Genomic DNA, 17,898 nt, shown 5'->3' with positions numbered 1-17,898 from the left:
GTAAAAGTATTTCGTGTTTATTTGTTTTATAAGGCAAAATCTATATGTAGTCAAAAATATACGAATATGTATGTGTGCAGAAGTAGATAATTTGATGATGCCGCCTCCTCAATCCTGGGAAGAGCTTCCTCCATCGATGGCTTTGAGTGCGGCTAGCAATTTGGTTTTTCGATTAATGTTTATCTTGGCTGACTCGTTTGTAGTTTGTCTACAAAAAGTATTAAGGAAGGACTCACGTTGTTTGAAATCTTCATTAATTTCCTTTCGAATGAAATGAATATCTTCGGTTTTTGAAGGTTTCTCTAATATTGGTATCTTACTGGTACTAGTTGGTGTCTGAAAACAACAAAACATAGTTAACCAATTCACTGGATAAGCTTTTGACCTTACCTCACGGACATTTTCAATTCCATCATCTCCATCATCATCGTCTTCATTTTCTTCATAATCCTCATCATAGAAATTATTATCCTCCGATTTGGAATCCAATGAAACGAGATCAGTGTGTGATTCAGGAGTACTTTCTATTTCAACGGATTTCATAAAATTAAGTTGATCATCCTCCGAAGGACCATCTCCGCCACCACGGTGAGTTGATGTTCTTATTAACTTATTTCCAGATAGTTTACGACTTGTTCTTCCAGTATTTACAAAAATATCAGATCTATCTGTTCCTAATGATCTATTACTTTGATCACCCGATTGGTCACTAGATTTTTTATCCAACGGTGTTAGAATTGTTTGGGATTTATTGTTCCTCTCATCATATCCATGAATTCCATTGGTAATATTGCTCAAAGAACCGATTGATAATTTGGTTAATTTATCGTTTAACTGTAAAATAGGAAGAAGTTTATAAGCCATTTTAAAGGAGTGAAAACTTACATTTAATTCATCAATCTTAACATAACCGGAAAGTTCTTGTTTGACTTTCTCTAATTGCATTAGAGCTTCCTTTCGTCTTTTTTGCTCTGAAAACAATTCCTTTTTGGAATTCTTGGTTTCAAGTTGAAGCCGTCTAGCTAAGAGTTTCATGTCAGTTTCCTTTTCTTGTAAACGAGTTTCGAGCTGTTGTACTTTCTCTGTTAATCGTTGTCGATCTTCTAGATTTCTGTAAACATGAGATTTAAAACTACTATCGCCAATACACATAACCGACTTTCTTACTTATCCCTATTCAGTTGGGTAAGATGTTTATTTTGATCACCCAAAGAAAGAATTAGACTTTCCTTTTGCTTCAACTTAAAGAGAAGTTCTTTATTTTGAGCTTGAAGATTCCGATATTTCATTTGCCATACTCTGACCTCTTCAGCGTGGGAATGCAAAAGTTGGGGTAACTCAGCGTTGGTACTTTCATATTTGGACAAAGCTAGATCCTGTCGTTTGTGTAGTGTACGAAGCATTCGATTTTCATGGGCTAACTCCTACATAAAATTAATTTAAGTACACTGTAAAAATTAAGATCTTAGAACTAACCGAAATATGTTGCTGTGCATCAGCTAATTGGTTTTGAAAAGTTTTCATCCTTAAACGTCTTGCCGATAAGACACGTTGGCGTACTTCGGTTGTAGCCGGTATGAATACCGAATGTCGTCCAAGAGGAGCATTTCTTCGATAGAGTATCGTTGCAGAACCTTTTGAACTAGAAGTATTTGAGTACAAACTTTCTGTACTTTTTGATGAAGACCTTTAAAAACAAATCAGCAATTAAGTAATATCTATTTTAAACACCTTAGAAAAACATGAATCATTTACGGCATGTTTCGAGAATTTTCTTCCGGGATCAATGATAATCCTGAACCTGTTCTATTAGGAGCCACCATTAGCAAGAGAACCGATGAAAAAAAAAATAAACGATGTTCCTGTTAAGCTTTTTTTTTTAAATAAAATATTTTTAATTTTTGTTTATTTTCTATAATTGACAAGGGTTTCTGTTTTTGCAAATAATTTTCAATGACGAAGGTAGAATAATGGGGGTTTTGGTTTATGTTTCTCCTTGTTAAGTATGGGTACTATGGCAACGGATGCATTTTATGTTTTGGCGAAGGGTTTTTTTTTTCAGTATTTATTTTGGTCTAGCGCATTCGTCATAGTTGAATGCATTTTGGTGGTGAATATGTTGTTTAATCAATTTATTTGTTTTTTGGTAAAATTGTTTGAAATAGATTTTTTTTTTAATTTCATTCTAATCACCCTGACCAGAAATAAAATCATCAAGTACATAAATAGAAATTGTATCGAAAACAATAATCTATTATGCAAAATTATTATTCTTGAAAAAATTGTCCTACGAGAGATATAAAAAATGAATTTTGAAACTTTTTCTAGCGTAACCGTTGCGTTGTACAGGTAGTTTTGGTCATGAAATATATCCGCTTCCGGTAGTGGTCGTCAACGAGTTAACATCGGCAGTCAGCTCCTAGCATCGGTAAGTGATGACTCATGGGACATTTCTCATGGGACATGTCTCTTGATACATGTCTCATGATACATTTGTCTCGTGATACATTTGTCTCATGATACATGTCTTATGATACATGTCTCATGATACATGTCTCATGATACATGTATCATGACATTTGTCTCATGATACATGAGACACGTATCATGAGACAAATGAATTTGACAAATTACATTTGTCTCATGATACATGAGACACGTATCATGAGACAAATGAATCATGAGACATGTATCATGAGACATGTGTCATGAGACAAATATTTTGACCAAAAAAAATATTCTGACTTTTTTTCCAAAAAAAATCTGGCGTTTGTGGGCAATTTATTTTTCCGCTTTCATATACCATATATCCTAAATTTTCCAACCACCCATATGCTGCTAATAATTTTTTTATTTTCAAAAATTATTGGCACTGATCTAATTGCAATTTTGATGAACTAAATAATATTGAGATTGAAGCAAATTACAAAATGCAAAATCAACACAAAAAGCCGGTATACTGTATTTACAAAATTTGGGTTAATAAAATTGGAGTTACAAAAAAATCATTACCATCTTCTTCTCATTATTTATTAAATAAATACATACATTTGTTTGTATGTGTTACTGATATAATAATAGGTGTGTTTTTTTGTTTATCTATATAGATTTTGTGCAAAAAAACGACATCGGGATTTTTGAAATCCATGCAAACATTTGGCACCACTGTACATATACTTTAGCAGCTGTCTGTCAAAAATGTTGCTTTTGTTTTTTTTTTTTTAACTCCGAAGTGGGAAGGCCATTACATCCATGTTGGATGCAAACAAAAATTTTCATATGGCCATGGCATCAATGTTGGATTCAAAAAAATTGTTTTTTCACAAAAAACCAAAAATTATCTGTATATTCTTAGCTACATTTTAAGACCATGACCATTAACATTAGTTGCGTCGTTCTTGTGTTATAAGCGTTTGAATGTAGCCATATTGAATTTTTTTCGATTTTTTTAAAATCAAATGTGAAAACATTTATAATTTTATTTCTAATTTTTCGAAAAAACTTTGGTAATTTTATATACATATCTGTTCAACAATCTTATCAGGATCCATTTAAGACTTTTATCTGAAAAGTGCATTGCGTATATCTCGAGATATTAACATTTCAATGCAACCATGTCAAACAAATTTTTGATTATTTTTTTCTATGAGAGTTTTTTTCAAACCTCGTTTTCTCCGCTTTTTTTTTTTTGTTTAATATTTTCAGATATTTCTGTATGAACACAACAATTAAACTACCTTGGCACTTCTGTTTTTATCGAGAGAAAGTAAAATCTGGATAATTATCTGGATTTTCCAAAAATCTATACAGATAAAGTTTTTGTTGTTTTTAACACGTAAATTGTTTTGATTTCAAAAATCTCGATGTCGTTTTTTTGCACAAAATCTATATAGATAAACAAAAAAACACACCTAATATAAACATTGAAAAAAAACATGAATGATTGTTTTTTTTTACAACCGAACGGGCGGTTTGCCTCGTGGTGGGCGCGGACTAAACGACTTTGCGGCCGGCTGGAAGTCGTAATTTTTGTCCAAAAAAAATATAAAAATACGACATTGTAGGTCTGAATGTGGTCTACAAATTTTATTTTAATAATTTTTTCGATATTCATCACCCAAAAATAGAGTATGTCAAAAAACAAATGGCATGTCCTAAATTTTTGACTTTTTTAATCGATATCTCGATAACGGTTCATGATACACAAAAAATATGCATGCATGAATTGTAGAACTCGTTAAAAGCTACAAAAAAGCTTCTTGTAAAATTTTCATATAGCCGAGTTATTGTCAAAAAACCAATTTTATCCTTTTTTTCAAAATGGCGGAAGAAGCTCATAGGAAATCTTGGTCGAAAACTTCAAGTTAAGCTTTTTTAAGCATCCTCTACAACATATCCAAAATTTAGCTTTCTCGGCCATTTTGCATCATGGTATAAAAAGACAAGGTATGATCGGTATGATCATTAGAGCCGCCATATTACAAAATGGGGTAATAAGGTTTTGACGTTTAATATTTGGCAAAGTCAAAAGCAACAACAATTTCCAAGACAAATTTGTTTACAACAACAATTTCAATGGGCAGCTGTCAAAACCTTAAGTAGCCATTTTTAAGTTTTGACAGTTCTCGATACAGAGTTTTTTCTAATGATCATACCTTCTCTTTTTATACCATGATTTTGCATTTCCAAATGTATATAATGACTGGCCTAAAATCACTAGCTGCGTTCCTTTGGGAACAAAGGAATATCGATTAACCATCCTACCGTTAATTTAAAAAGAAGCAACAATCCAAAGTTTAACGATTATCTTTAAATTCCTCTTACTTTTCATATTCGTAAACAACTCAAATTATTTTTGTTTTGACATTTTTCCCATTTTCTCATCACCATCAACAAACAAACCAAATCACTCAATCAAACTTGCATATTCCACTCATTCTCCTAAATAAAAAAGCTTTAAAAAAAAGCTTTTATTTAATTTTCTCAGCTTTCTCACCAAAATGAGAGAGAATTTTTTTTTCCAATCTGCCATCGCTGTCATTTTGCGCGTGTATCTCGTTTATGGTAGACGTCATCACTTCGGGGGAAAAAATAAATTCGAATAATTTTTTTTCCATCAAAACCAAACGAAAAAAATTAAGTATTCGTAGTATTTTACTTCTCAAATCGAATAAAATTTAATAACAAATTGAAAAACAAACAAGAATAGTGTACAATTGCATGTAAATTAAGTTTCTTAATTAAAAGAAATATCGTTGTGGCCTCCCAAATGCAGGAAAAAATCGATTTGCAAAAAAAAGTGTCTGCTGCATTCAAAGTGTACCTTCTTTTCGTTGTTGTCTCTCATTACTAGAATAGAAGAGCATTTTTATTTCCTAGCCCAGCCCCACAATATTTTATAATAAAATAACGCATAATAATTAGGCTGCTCCCAAAAGATCCCAACAAAACAGAAAAACAACACACAAAAAATTAGGTAGTCACACGTAAGAAAAATTACAATACGCGTTTTTCTACTTTTTGTCTATATTTTTCCCCAGTGAACTAACATTTTTCCTTCCCAGTTTGTGGTGCTCTGAATAAAGAAGAAAATTCACTAAAAAAAAAGAACCAGAAATCTCCTCCTCATCTGAGTCAAGTCATCACCATGACTCGGTTAACAGAAGAAATGGTTATAGCCAGATCCAAACAATCTGACCTGAGCTCCATAAAGAAGCTGAATTGTTGGTAAGTTGCATGATGGTAGCTTTAGCTTAGAAACGTATGTTTACTTCATTTTATTAGTTTTTGTTACAACAACAATTGGAATAGAGACACCATGGCATGGTATAATGATTCTTTGTTTGTTGTCTGGCTCTGGAGCAAGTTATTGTTGCATTTTGTTTAGTTTTGTTGTAGTGGGAGCCTATACCCACTTTGTTGTTCGGTATAGTGCCCGTGTCCCCCTTGGTTTTTTAGACGAATTATTTACGCTCTACCGGTCTATGAACTTATCGACGATGCGAATGAATGAATGAATGAAAGTGCCCCTGATTGTATTGGTTTGTTTTTTAACATAGAGTTTTGATGTGCTTTGGTGTGTCTCTGCTTTGTGATGTTTCCTTCTGCAAATGCAGCTACCAAAACCCGATTGGTATGTTTTATTTGTGTCTCAGTTCTTATAACGAGACTATATAAAATTTAACAAAAAACTGAGGTGAAAACTCCCACTTGAATAAATAAGTAGTTTGGAACTCTTTGTTATGTTAAAGATAATATGGCTTAGGCAGTGCCGGATTTATTGCTATTAGATCTCAGATAAGGGTTCCAAAAGAACATTTTTGTTTGATTGAAAAGTTTAAACTATGAACCATTTTCATAGGTCTCTGATAAGTTTTCAATTTTTGGGGTTTCTAAACAATAATGAGGTTTAAATTATGGAAGAAGGCTTTGAAATAACGATGGCCGCTGACTTTTAAGCCATAAAGTCCATATGGTCATTTAAGTCCATATAGCTCGTCATTGAATCTTCTTCTTCACTCTCTAGCGATACACTCTGGATCTGAACTCAAAGACTTTGCCTCAAAACAACCCAGATCCCCTCTTTTCAATGTCCATGCCTCAATGGGCAGGATGATGAAGGTCTTATATGAGGCTTCTACAGTTCTTTGAGAGAAGAAACAGCGCACACCGGGGCAAGATGACTGAATTCATGGCATCAAATTAGCCAGTAGAGCTAGGGAGCTGAAATTTCACATTAGCCTCCTGAGACTCTTAGAGCCCCGCACACTACAGACTTTCTATCGGCCAATTGTTAAGTCGGGTTGGGGTCCTAGTGTGGGCACAGGCAGCCGACTAAATAGTCGGTTTAGTATGAAATATTTTTGTTTGAAGGCAATTTGTGTAGCAAAACAAACTTTTTTTCGATCAAACAAACTCTTTGATCGGCCGATACTTAATCGTTGTAGTGTACGCACTCTAATACATTTTCATACTGATTAAGAGACCGACTAAACTATCGGCCGATAGAAAGTTTGTAGTGTGCGGGGGCTCTTACAGTGATTCCTAGTTAAATTATTGCCACGCTACAATTAATTACCTCTTACCTATGTATGCTTTCCTATGCAAATCTCTATAATAGTAGAATAAATAAAATGCACGACTGGGTCGCACGTACTTGCTCTTGTAGTTCAAAGCTTCTTTATCTTAAATATCTATTGGAAATTTAAGATTTTGTGGAGAAAAAAAAATAAAAACAATAAAAAAAATCGAAAGTTAAAAAAATTCAATTTTTTAAATATTTTTTGAAAAACTTTTTTTTTAATTTTTTTTTACATTTTACACTTCAATACCTATGATGTCTGTGAATTTTGAAAAAATTGACTTATGCTTTGATGAAATATATGAACTTAAAAAAATGTCAATTTTTGAAAAACGGCAACGCCATATTTCCGCTCTCGGCATTTTTTGAGAAAAACTAAAAACGCAGTTTTGTTGGAATCAACAAGAGTACTGCGCACACCAAATTTAAACGAAATCGTTAGAGCCGTTTTCGAGAAATTTGAAATACCTCGAAAACGTTATATGGGAGATATGCGTTAAATTAGAGATATTAAAAAAATAAAAAAAACGGTCCTAGGGAATTACGTAAAAATCATCTGTACCAAGTTTCAAGCAAATCCATCCATCCGTTTAGGCCCTAGCTCCATGTACAGATGGACGTACAGACGCACAGACGCACAGACCGACGGACGGCATGACGAAAACCACTTTTATGATCTTCTCCATCATCGTAATGTTGGTTTTGATTAAAACCTCGATTTTTTTTTTTCTACACGAAACCAATACTTGCCCTATAGAGCAAGTAAAAATTATACATGTTTTTTTAATATTTTTTATTATTAAATTATTTTTTTTTTAATGAAAACAGTGACGGAAAAATAAGATATGGTTAATTGTCTCTGGGGGAAAAGATTGTATACTTTTTTCTTAAGAGTTTTTGCTTGCTCGTAATGATTGGATTCGAGCTAAGCAAAAGATACCTAATTATCTTTATAATTATAATTGTTTGTATTATAATAATTGAAGATATCCTCGAATTGAAGATTTTATAACGGCTTGATTTTCTTGAAAAATGTTCTCTTATGTTTTTAAAGTGTATGTTACGGGCTTCCTGAGCTTCCTCTGAATGCTGGCCATTTGGCAACAACGCACATTTTATTATCTCAGTGTCATGAATGAAAGAAATACTTATGCAGAGTTGGAGGCATATGAAATATGATACCAAAGATATTCATGAACGAGCTATCTTGCTGTTTCGTGAGGAAACTCTCGGAACTTATTTATTTCAATTTCAAATTCACTGACCAATACAATCATCATTATGTTTATTTTCTTTTTTAGTTCAATGTTAATTCTTATAATTCCGGAAGAAATTTCAGGGTTCTAAAAAAATCCTCTGGGGGAATCCTTTGGCTTATCAACAATTAACTCATATTTTTCTGGCGTTTTGTTATCCGTTTTAAAATAAGTTATACATATGTATTCAAATCCTTGAGTTGGCCGCTTTCAGAACTTTTTGTTTCTGTTATCAGATGTTTTTTTTTTTTTAATTTATTTGATCCTCTATTTGATCATTATACTCTCACACCTATTTTATTACCTGGTTCATTTCTTGAAATTGCAATTGACTTGGAAGATATTCCTAAAGCAGAAAAAATTTGAAAAAAAATCAACAAAAAAAAAAGAATGACGTCCAAACGTACAAAAATCCATGGAACACGAAAAATGCAAACCAAATACAACACATAAAACATAACTCGATCAAAACACATTCTTATTTGTAAATCTATGAATTTAAAAAAATGAAAATGATGTAAGGTATCATAACACGTTCGCTGGGTTGAACTCAGAAATCGGCGGCAAGCCTCTCGGTTTTGTATTGTTATTTCTGAGGCCAACTGACGTTTTTGAAATTGTTTATACCAGGATATACCTTTCTTCCTATTATAAATTATAACTGCCCATCATCTTGATGTTTAATTCAAGTCGACGGTGATCTGGCTCTCTTCTTAATGGCGGCAACCTATTTTGTTTAGGTCTCAAAACATTGGACCTTTTTTAAAAACCAACGAAAGACACAGCCCTGTGTTCCGACCTCGCTCTTTTTTCACTCATTATCATTAATTCTTTAAATCGTCGGGGCTACTGTTGCTCTCCATGAATTAACAAAGCCTCCAAGAGATTCACTTGTCATGATAAAGTCCAGCACTGAATCAGATTCCCCAACAGGTTTTTTTCTTCGGAATGCGGTGGTGATTCAAAAAATTATTCATCACAACAAGAAATAGTATCATTATTGTTTACGTTTTCTGGTTTTTTGTTATTTTTGTGTCATCACTGTGACGAAGTTTTTCTTGACTTATCTCAATCAGATACAAATATTGATAGCATATCGATTGTTTGAGTAAACAATAAATTTATTGCATTAAGCATAATAAAACCGTTAAGAAAGAAATAATGATCAAGTGGACAGATAAGTATAATGGTAGATATTTATCAGACAATTGAATATAGTCTTTTTAAGATTACACCTTGCAATGGAAAATAAATGCACAATGCATATGATTTCATATTAATTAGATGATTGGTGTTGAGAGGTGTATTGCGCACGTAGGTATAATAGGTATCAGAAATGCTTAACTATTATTTTGTATTGTAATTTATGTACATTTCAAATAGGTTTTGAGAGAACTTTGAATTACAAATAGCCTGGTTATATTGTTGTCGTGTGGGAAAAAAAGTGAATGGACAGTTAAAATGTTGTTTAAACTGTTGATATTGTAAGCTTTCATAGCTTAAACAATATATTTAACTAAAATTGCGTTGTAAAAAAAACTATATAAAATCAAACTTTTGTCAATTTAAATTCATATACCAAAACTTTAGGAAATCTACTCAGGAAGTTATATTAGCTCATTAATTATACGTGCTATGTATACAAAAGCCTTTCATAAACTGTATCACATTGTTGTTTACTTTATTTGGTAATAAGTGTATACCTCACGCAACTTATGCCATTTCGTTGAACATTTCCTACAAATCATTTCGTACATAAGCTTTCTATATATTTCACCTAATATATTTCCTTTTCAAATTTTAATCAAACAAAAATTAGTATCATTTTTTGCATTAGAGCTTTTGTTTGCTAACTTGACAGCCAGGTAAAGAATTTTCATTCATTAATTAGAATTATACAGAATCATGTTTATAGGACAAGTTTTTTTTTTATCAGAACGATCTATTTAAAAATTCTATAAATCCCATAAAATTAACAATCCCATAGAATTAGGTCTTATAGGACAAGAAATTAAACAAGAAATATAGAACGCAGCAGGTTTTGGATGTGAGTGATAGTAAACAATTACACTGTGATAGTTCAAAAAACCGACAGAGGGCTCTCATATCTACTAAAGATAATTCGAGTATGCTGAACACGATGGCGCACTTAGTTTTTCTGGATTAGGTCAAATAAGAAAGATTTTTGCGTTTGAAATTTTGTTTGCACATGCCAAAACTGAAGATTTTTTTTAAAATAACTTCTTTTACGAATAATACTTCCGAAAAAATAGATTTTCCATCATTTTTCATCGATAAGAAATCGAAAATTGGAAAATATATGGTGTTTTATACCCTCAGTTTTGGCATGTGCAAACAAAATTTCAAACGCAAAAATCTTTCTTATTTGACCTAATCCAGAAAAACTAAGTGCGCCATCGTGTTCAGCATACTCGAATTATCTTTAGTAGATATGAGAGCCCTCTGTCGGAAAAAAAAAGTTCCATTTTCGAACACAGTGTTATTATTGTTGTTACCAGTCTTGCAGTTCCTAGTTGGGGAATTTTAAAATTAAGCTGTAATAACGATGTAGTATTATAACGATAAATAGTACCAAAAAATAGCTGTAATCGAGATAGATCGCTGACTCATTGACTTAGTGCGTTATTTCAAAAAAGATTTGACCCACTTGCAATAAATAAAACCCGAACGAACGACATATTACTTAGGTTAAAGCATCACATAACCAGAATTGTTACCGTATAAAGGGAACTCCTGCAAGGTATTAACCAGAGCACTTTCATCAAAAAAAGAGGATTATTCATCTTTTTTGTAGCTTGTGAGAACGAACAGTTCCTTTCAGATTCGAAGATTAGAGACATCGACTTATTTTAAATAGGAAGACATTTATGCACTTTACGAGTAGGCAATAAAAGTAGTAGTGCAATATCGTTTTCCATTCTTTTTGAGATCCCTGAAATCTTAGTAGAAAAATAATACTTTTCTTTTCCAAACAGTCTTGAAAAAGCTCGTAAATCAAAGTTTCAGTATTGGAAAATATCCTCAAATGATGTGGCATGTACCTAGATTGTACCAGAAAAGTTGTTGTATGGCCAGCCTTCACACTTCTCCTCAAATGTACACCCTTGGGTCAACTATTTTTTTTTCTTTTGATTCCTTGCTACCAAAGTAAATAAAAAATCAAGAATTCCAAAATTTTTTAAGTTCAGTACTGTAAATAGCTGTTACAGAACAAGGTAGATGTCTTTCTCAACAAATAGCCTTCTCCAGTATGCTGGTTTATATTTTTTCATGATTTTAAATCATATTTATTTAAAATAAACGGTGTTCAGGAAAAAACAATTCGACCGTTAACAGTCAAATATTTCTCCAATGCCATAGCAAGGCAATAAAAATAGCTACAATTTATCTTCTTTGAAGACTTGTAGCAACTATATAATTCGCAGTTGCTTTATGCAGCTCGGATTATATGGAATCTCGATTTATTCGGGAAAATATGCGTCAAGACAAGGTGTAATGGTCATCTTCTGATGAGCCCAACCATTACATCGGGGCGAAACGCATATATGAACACTTTTATGCTGGTTTATATTTTTTCATGATTTTAAATCATATTTATTTAAAATAAACGGTGTTCAGGAAAAAACAATTCGACTGTTAACAGTCAAATATTTCTCCAGTAAGTTCAACTATGCACTACAAGTTAGTTGACGCTTCGCTCAACTTACTTGTGCGTGCTAGGTTAAATTAGATCTTTGGATTTATACAAATTAAAGAATCTTCGGGCGGGTTCGTCGACCCATTTCAAATTTGAACGAATACTAGAACAGCCGGTTATATCTGGCTTAATACCGTACTGATAAGAGTAATCACGCGTTGCTAGTGGATGGTTGTATCCGAGTCACCTGCCCTTCTGAAGTAAGCTAAGCTGTCCGAAATAAATCTTATGAGTTTAATTTTTCGTAGGTTTGGTTAACGAATATTTTGAGGAACAATCGCTTAATTAGTTTGTTCTGCCATTCTAAAGACTTTAGAAACGTTCAATATAAATTATCAGCACCTGCTGTATATCTCAAACAGTATCATCATTTTCATGGCGATAGGTTATCCTTCGGTTAACTTTTTCGCCTCTTGAAAAATAGACTGTTTCACTTTCCAAAGGAACTCTAAGGCCTAATTTATTCAATCTCCATTAAATTTAAAGTCGACATTAAAAGGCAAGAATGCATAAGCTTGGTTTTGGTGCCTTTGAAAATCCAGCTCATGAGTGCTTCCACTGGGGACCCTGATGGCCTCTTTTCAGTATTCACAGAGGATTAAGATAGACGCTTTCAGTAAACGTTCGACGTTCTCTTGCGATAAAAGCTGGCAACAGCAAAATTTCTTTCAATTTGGTCCGAATTTTGGAACCGGTCTTTATTTTTGCAAAGGATTATAGATTTACAACTTAGTTCTTCTCATCAAATTAAAGGGAATACATAATTCAAAACATAATGAAGCTTTTTGATGTTTTGTAGCCCTTGTATAACAAAACATTCTCAAGATCAATATTGTTCCAGCTGCATCGTTTATTGTTAGACCTGCTGCTAATTTGTTTTTTTCTGTTTTACTGTTTTTTTTTTTTGTAAATAACTACCTATCTAGGATTATTAATTGTATTATTTTCTATTCGTGTTATTCCTCAAATTTCTTTTAACGGTCAATTAGACCGTCTCTTTTAAACAAATTACGGTATATACAAACAAATATTTTTGTTTGTTTATTTTCCTTTGAACTCCAGTTTTACGAGGCAAAAAGAAATTTAATATACATCAGCCAAACAATAATAACTATGGGGTCACTGTCATGCTTTGTGCCTCTACCGGCTTTGCAAAAATTCCTAACGGAATTTCTCAGTCAATTTATTAGATTTTTTTTTTGTGTAGGTATAAAAATATACAATAACAAGCTTCTCGAAGCTCATAGCCTCATAAGTCATCATAACTAATTTAATTTATTTAAATTTTCTTTTTATTTATTTTTTTTTTCTTCTTCTGCACAGGGGAAGTGAACTCAGCGATGTCTCCATAATAAAACGAATGCGTGGTGTGGAAGTTTTGGCGCTAAGGTAAGTAATGCCATTGAAATTTGATTTAATAAAATAATAATAAATAAATTTATCAAAGCCGGAACGTATAAAATTTATATAATAAATAAATGAAATTGCTAACTTAAAACCTCCAAAGGCACACAAAACAGATAGAAACTATGATATCACCACCATACTAATTATAACGATTATTTTGTATTAGTCAGTAAATTGTATAAGTATGTTGATGTTGTCGTGGGAGACTCTGACCAAAAATGGACAGATTCGAGGAATTTACATAATCAACCCACTTAAACTCTCAAGAAGGAGAATAAAGTCTAATTGAACTCAGCTCAGCTTACTTCAATTAAAATTGCTAACGCGTACTTAGTATGTGATAAGTTGATTGAATAAATTGCACTCTCAGTTTTGTTTTACGCTTTTAAAACTTATTATTACATTCAAAAACACACATGTTCGCCATTACCGGACTGGCCCGGCTCACTTATAATATAGAGACTGAGAGTATTTGACTCTACTTTGGTGTGTTGTTGATGCTCGAAACAAGTGGGTAGTCGACCAATGATTTTTTGTTGTTTTTTTTCTTTTTTGTAAATCTTTAATTTTATTACAAGGAATACGATATGGTTGTATGTAGTCAAAGATGTGTTTCTTTTTTGGTGGATGTCCAAGTACGAAAAAACAACCAAGGTTAACTGGCGACTTTACTTGAAACTGTGTATGTAGGTTGAAGTTGTATTGCTTTTTAGTGCCGTTTAACTTCTTTTCTGGTATTAAGTATAAAGTTTTTTGCCTGTCTTTATTTTCAACTACAACACTTTTAAAACTAAAAAAAAATAACTTTTGTTTCAAATTATTTTTGATTCTTGTTATGGACATGATTCTTTATTATACTTTCATAGAGGTCAAGATTTAATGAAGCATGTAGCTAGAGAGAATAAAAAAGAAGGTTAAACTTTAAAAATAAACAAGTTGCAGTCATAATTCGGAAAGTTAAAATATAAAAAGTTACTGAAAATAAAAACTTCTTGCAGTTTCGACCTAGAAAAGAAAAGGAATAAAATGCACTGAGTCGCTGTACTTGGTCGAATAAATATGCTTTATATGTCTATTTAAGTTTTTTTTTTAAATATTTTAATGTTGTGGGTAGTTAGTTATGAGAAAGTGGAAACTCTCCATTTTCCAACAAAGATAAATGTAATATTATTAATAGAGCTAAAAGTTAGATATTTATTTTTTCAATATTATATACCTACCTATACCAATTAATATGCTCATGGGTGCTTTTTTCAATGAAGTCATAATTGGATTTTTAGTGGCTAAATATATACTCAGACGATTTGAAAAATTTATAGGTATTTCCAGTCTGACGTTGAAAAAAATTCGCAAATGGCTCGAAAATTTTATTAATTTGGAGAATATAACTTTTCTTTCACGGTTTCTTACAGACATAATTTTTAAAATTCTCGGATTAGCCGCGTTTTTTAAACAAAGAAAGTACTTTTGTACTCACCCCGAACGTTTCGCATCAAATTTCATTGTTTCCCGGTGACAATGAAATTTGGAGAAGGTTGCAAACCTATAAATAGACATGATGTTTTGTAAGTCAACTTTTGTAAGTCAAATTTAAGTTTAAAGCTATTGGAATGAATAAAGAAATTGATTAATAAATATTTCTTAATGCTGGAAAGCTTATAACTTTTTGTAGACTCTGCAAACGATCACTGATTTTATCGATTTCCATAAAAGTTATCGATAATTTGTATGGGACTCATTTTAGCTCGGCTAAAATTTTTCGATAATTTCTATGGGACCTAAAATTTAGCGCGAGCAGCGTACTAGGCCTTTTTTATAAATATTCATTGCAATAATTTTAATTTAATGTTGGTATTAATTATGAAAGAAATGTACAAAAAATATAAAAAAATTGTATTTTAATAACGAAAACACCTTTTTAAATGTTTTTAAATTATTTCAACCTCCAAGCGAAGTATATCATTTGATATACTGTATAAGAAAAAATTTTGTAAAAAAAAATTTCGTTGAAATCGATCATGTCGCTTACGAGAAAGTTGGATATTGATAAAACAGTTCTATGGAAAGATCCATTAATAACGGTCCAAAAAATCTTTTTTTTTTTATTTTAAAAGTACGACCTTATTTCCCACATTACATGTTTTCGTCGATCTTTTCGATCCACCATGATTAACATTTAATAATTCTTGAACAAATTTTCAAATAATTAAATAACACCTCAAAAACTTTTTTCTTTAACCAATCGTGAAATGTGAAGACTTTTTACTTTATTATTTTGCAAACGAAGTACATTTGAAACTTTGGTGGTACAGAGGTTAAAATGGTTTTCATAAACAAAGAAATAATGCTTAACTACAGAAACAGTTATCAGTTGTTGTTGTAACAAAAATTCCGACTTTGTTCAAATCAAGGGTTTATATTTCGCATAAACCGCTTTATAAAAAACCATTTACCTTTGCCTAAAAACTTCATTAGAATAAGTACCTAGTACCTACTGCAATCCAAAAACCTTTTATCATGATTAAATGAGCATTATTATCGATTTTTTGTTTTTTTTTTTTGAAGTAAAAAGGTTATCAACGTTTGTATCTTTTAGATACCATCTACACATTACATACATATATCGTACAGTAACATGAATACAAAAAACACATCTCATTTTTCATCTAAGGCAATTTAATAACACGAAAGGCGTGATAATAAAGCTAAAAGACCACTGACGTTTACTCCAAAGTGTCAACTTGAACAATGGAACCAGGTCGTTTGCTCCAAGAGATAAGCAAAACAAACAAAAATAGACTTCCACATGACATAGACGGTGCGGCGCAACGCAGCGCGAACCTAATACAAATGAAATTTGATAAAGTAAACAAAAAAATTCATAAAGCGTATCATAATAATTTATATAAATTAGGTTGGCTGAACTCCTTTCTTGGATCACATTTGACTTAAATTTATCCCCTAGGTGAGTTATAGTGTGCAAGATAATTATTATTAAAACAACACCCGGTTTGACTCTTTCATATAGGAACTAGAAACGTGATATCACATTTCAATCAATGAAAGTTTATTTTTTTTTGAAAAAAGAATGGACGCAAACACTTCCGCGTTCCGCCCACAAGCTTAAAAAGAAAGATTTAACTAAACGACTAATTAAGTTCAGCTACGTTAACTACATAATAAAGGTACCTGGGTTGCTATACGACTTTCTGAAAGTTTTTTTTATTTATTCTAAATTATGACCTGGCCTCGGACTTGAAAAACGATGTTTACGTGTGATTCATAAATCATAACACACACAAAAACAAAACTTTTTTTCCGAAATTCTGTAATAGGTCAAGGTCTTCAGACTTCCGAGTATGGATTAGTCATAATAATTTGTGTTATTTGTTTGAATTTCCAAAGACGAGGGAGCAAAATGTAATAATGCAGTCTTTCGGAGTAAAATTCATTCTATTCATCCATCAGATTCAATTGTAATTTAGTATAAGAGATGAAAAAATGTATTTAAATCAACGTCATCTACACAAATTGTATACAAACATATTTCTGTAGGTATAGATACTATGCGTGAGCATTCGTATAATAATTTATTGAAATCCCAAAACCAAACCCAAGAGGAGAATGCTTAGGAGGATTGCACTTCAAAATTTCATTGGCACAATCGATTGTGTCAACGGATTTTAAAAATAGTTTTCGATTGCTTCAATCGATTGTGCTTTAAATTAAGTGAGATTAGTACACGATATAGGCACAACCACATCCCAAATGACTTTACTCTTGATGGCTCTGGAATTTTATTCGTCAACAAATAAACAAAATAGTCTTTAATCGTTTTTAATTCTAATTTTAAATGGAAAAACGAAACTATTTCACACCATGTGGTAAAAAATCTATCCTTGGTTCTTGATATGTAGGTATGTATATTTTATTTAAATAGCTTTTTATTATTGCATTGCAAAAGATTTTCTTTTGTCACAGAAAGTAATTTGAATAGAAATGTCTGAAATGGAAATTGAACGACTTGACTGTAGACTGACTCCACCTTTGCATCAGGAAATACAATTTTCATATGAAAAATTAAATTTATTTAAATGAAGGAGATTATGTCATGACATGACGTATGACATTGATATGACACATACACACCTTAGTTTTTAGTCTGTTACAAAAAAATATACTTAGGTAAAAAAATAAAACATGAGATGATAGACTTTGGAAGAATTAATACTTGCACGTATGTACGTCACCTTGCAAAAAAAAAAAAAATATTGCATTGGTTTAGAAGATTTTTTTTTTATTTACGGCTAAAAAAAAAATGCTGAATTACCTAACTGTTTTTTTTTCTAAGCCAAATTCAAGTTTATATCGAAGGTCTTGTTGACACTTAATTACTGATGAGGAAATTGTAAAATCTCCTACTTACTTAATTTGGT

At 31.8% G+C, this 17,898-nt stretch overlaps 2 protein-coding genes across 12 annotated transcripts in view; one reads left to right on the top strand and one right to left on the bottom strand.

Moving 5' to 3' along the window:
- Window positions 1–88: 88 nt before the first annotated feature.
- On the bottom strand, window positions 89–1,934 carry LOC129910040 (lebercilin-like protein). The gene is made up of 5 exons (XM_055987282.1): window positions 1,756–1,934; window positions 1,477–1,687; window positions 1,168–1,424; window positions 886–1,111; window positions 89–834 (listed from the first exon to the last, which is right to left on the bottom strand). The coding sequence occupies exons 1-5, from the start codon at window positions 1,821–1,823 to the stop codon at window positions 109–111; spliced, it is 1,488 nt and encodes a 495-aa protein (XP_055843257.1). The 5' UTR covers window positions 1,824–1,934; the 3' UTR covers window positions 89–108.
- A 3,099-nt stretch (window positions 1,935–5,033) lies between these two features.
- The window catches only part of LOC129909140 (cilia- and flagella-associated protein 410), a 28,545-nt gene continuing 15,680 nt past the window's right edge, over window positions 5,034–17,898 (top strand). For 7 of the 11 annotated variants that reach the window (XM_055986122.1, XM_055986117.1, XM_055986114.1 and 4 more), the window contains exons 1-2: window positions 5,035–5,727; window positions 13,379–13,444. In XM_055986122.1, the coding sequence (XP_055842097.1) occupies window positions 5,648–5,727; window positions 13,379–13,444 (146 nt within the window). In that variant the 5' untranslated portion in view covers window positions 5,035–5,647. Of the gene's footprint in view, window positions 5,728–13,378; window positions 13,445–17,898 lie in introns of all 11 variants that reach the window. The other 4 variants (XM_055986121.1, XM_055986119.1, XM_055986116.1 and 1 more) reach the window with 2 other exon arrangements.

This window comes from Episyrphus balteatus, chromosome 2 (genome assembly GCF_945859705.1).
Source record: "Episyrphus balteatus chromosome 2, idEpiBalt1.1, whole genome shotgun sequence".
NCBI classification, from domain to species: Eukaryota; Metazoa; Arthropoda; class Insecta; order Diptera; family Syrphidae; genus Episyrphus; species Episyrphus balteatus.
Note: the sequence above shows the minus strand (reverse complement) of the source record. Positions and strands in the feature narration are given on the sequence as shown.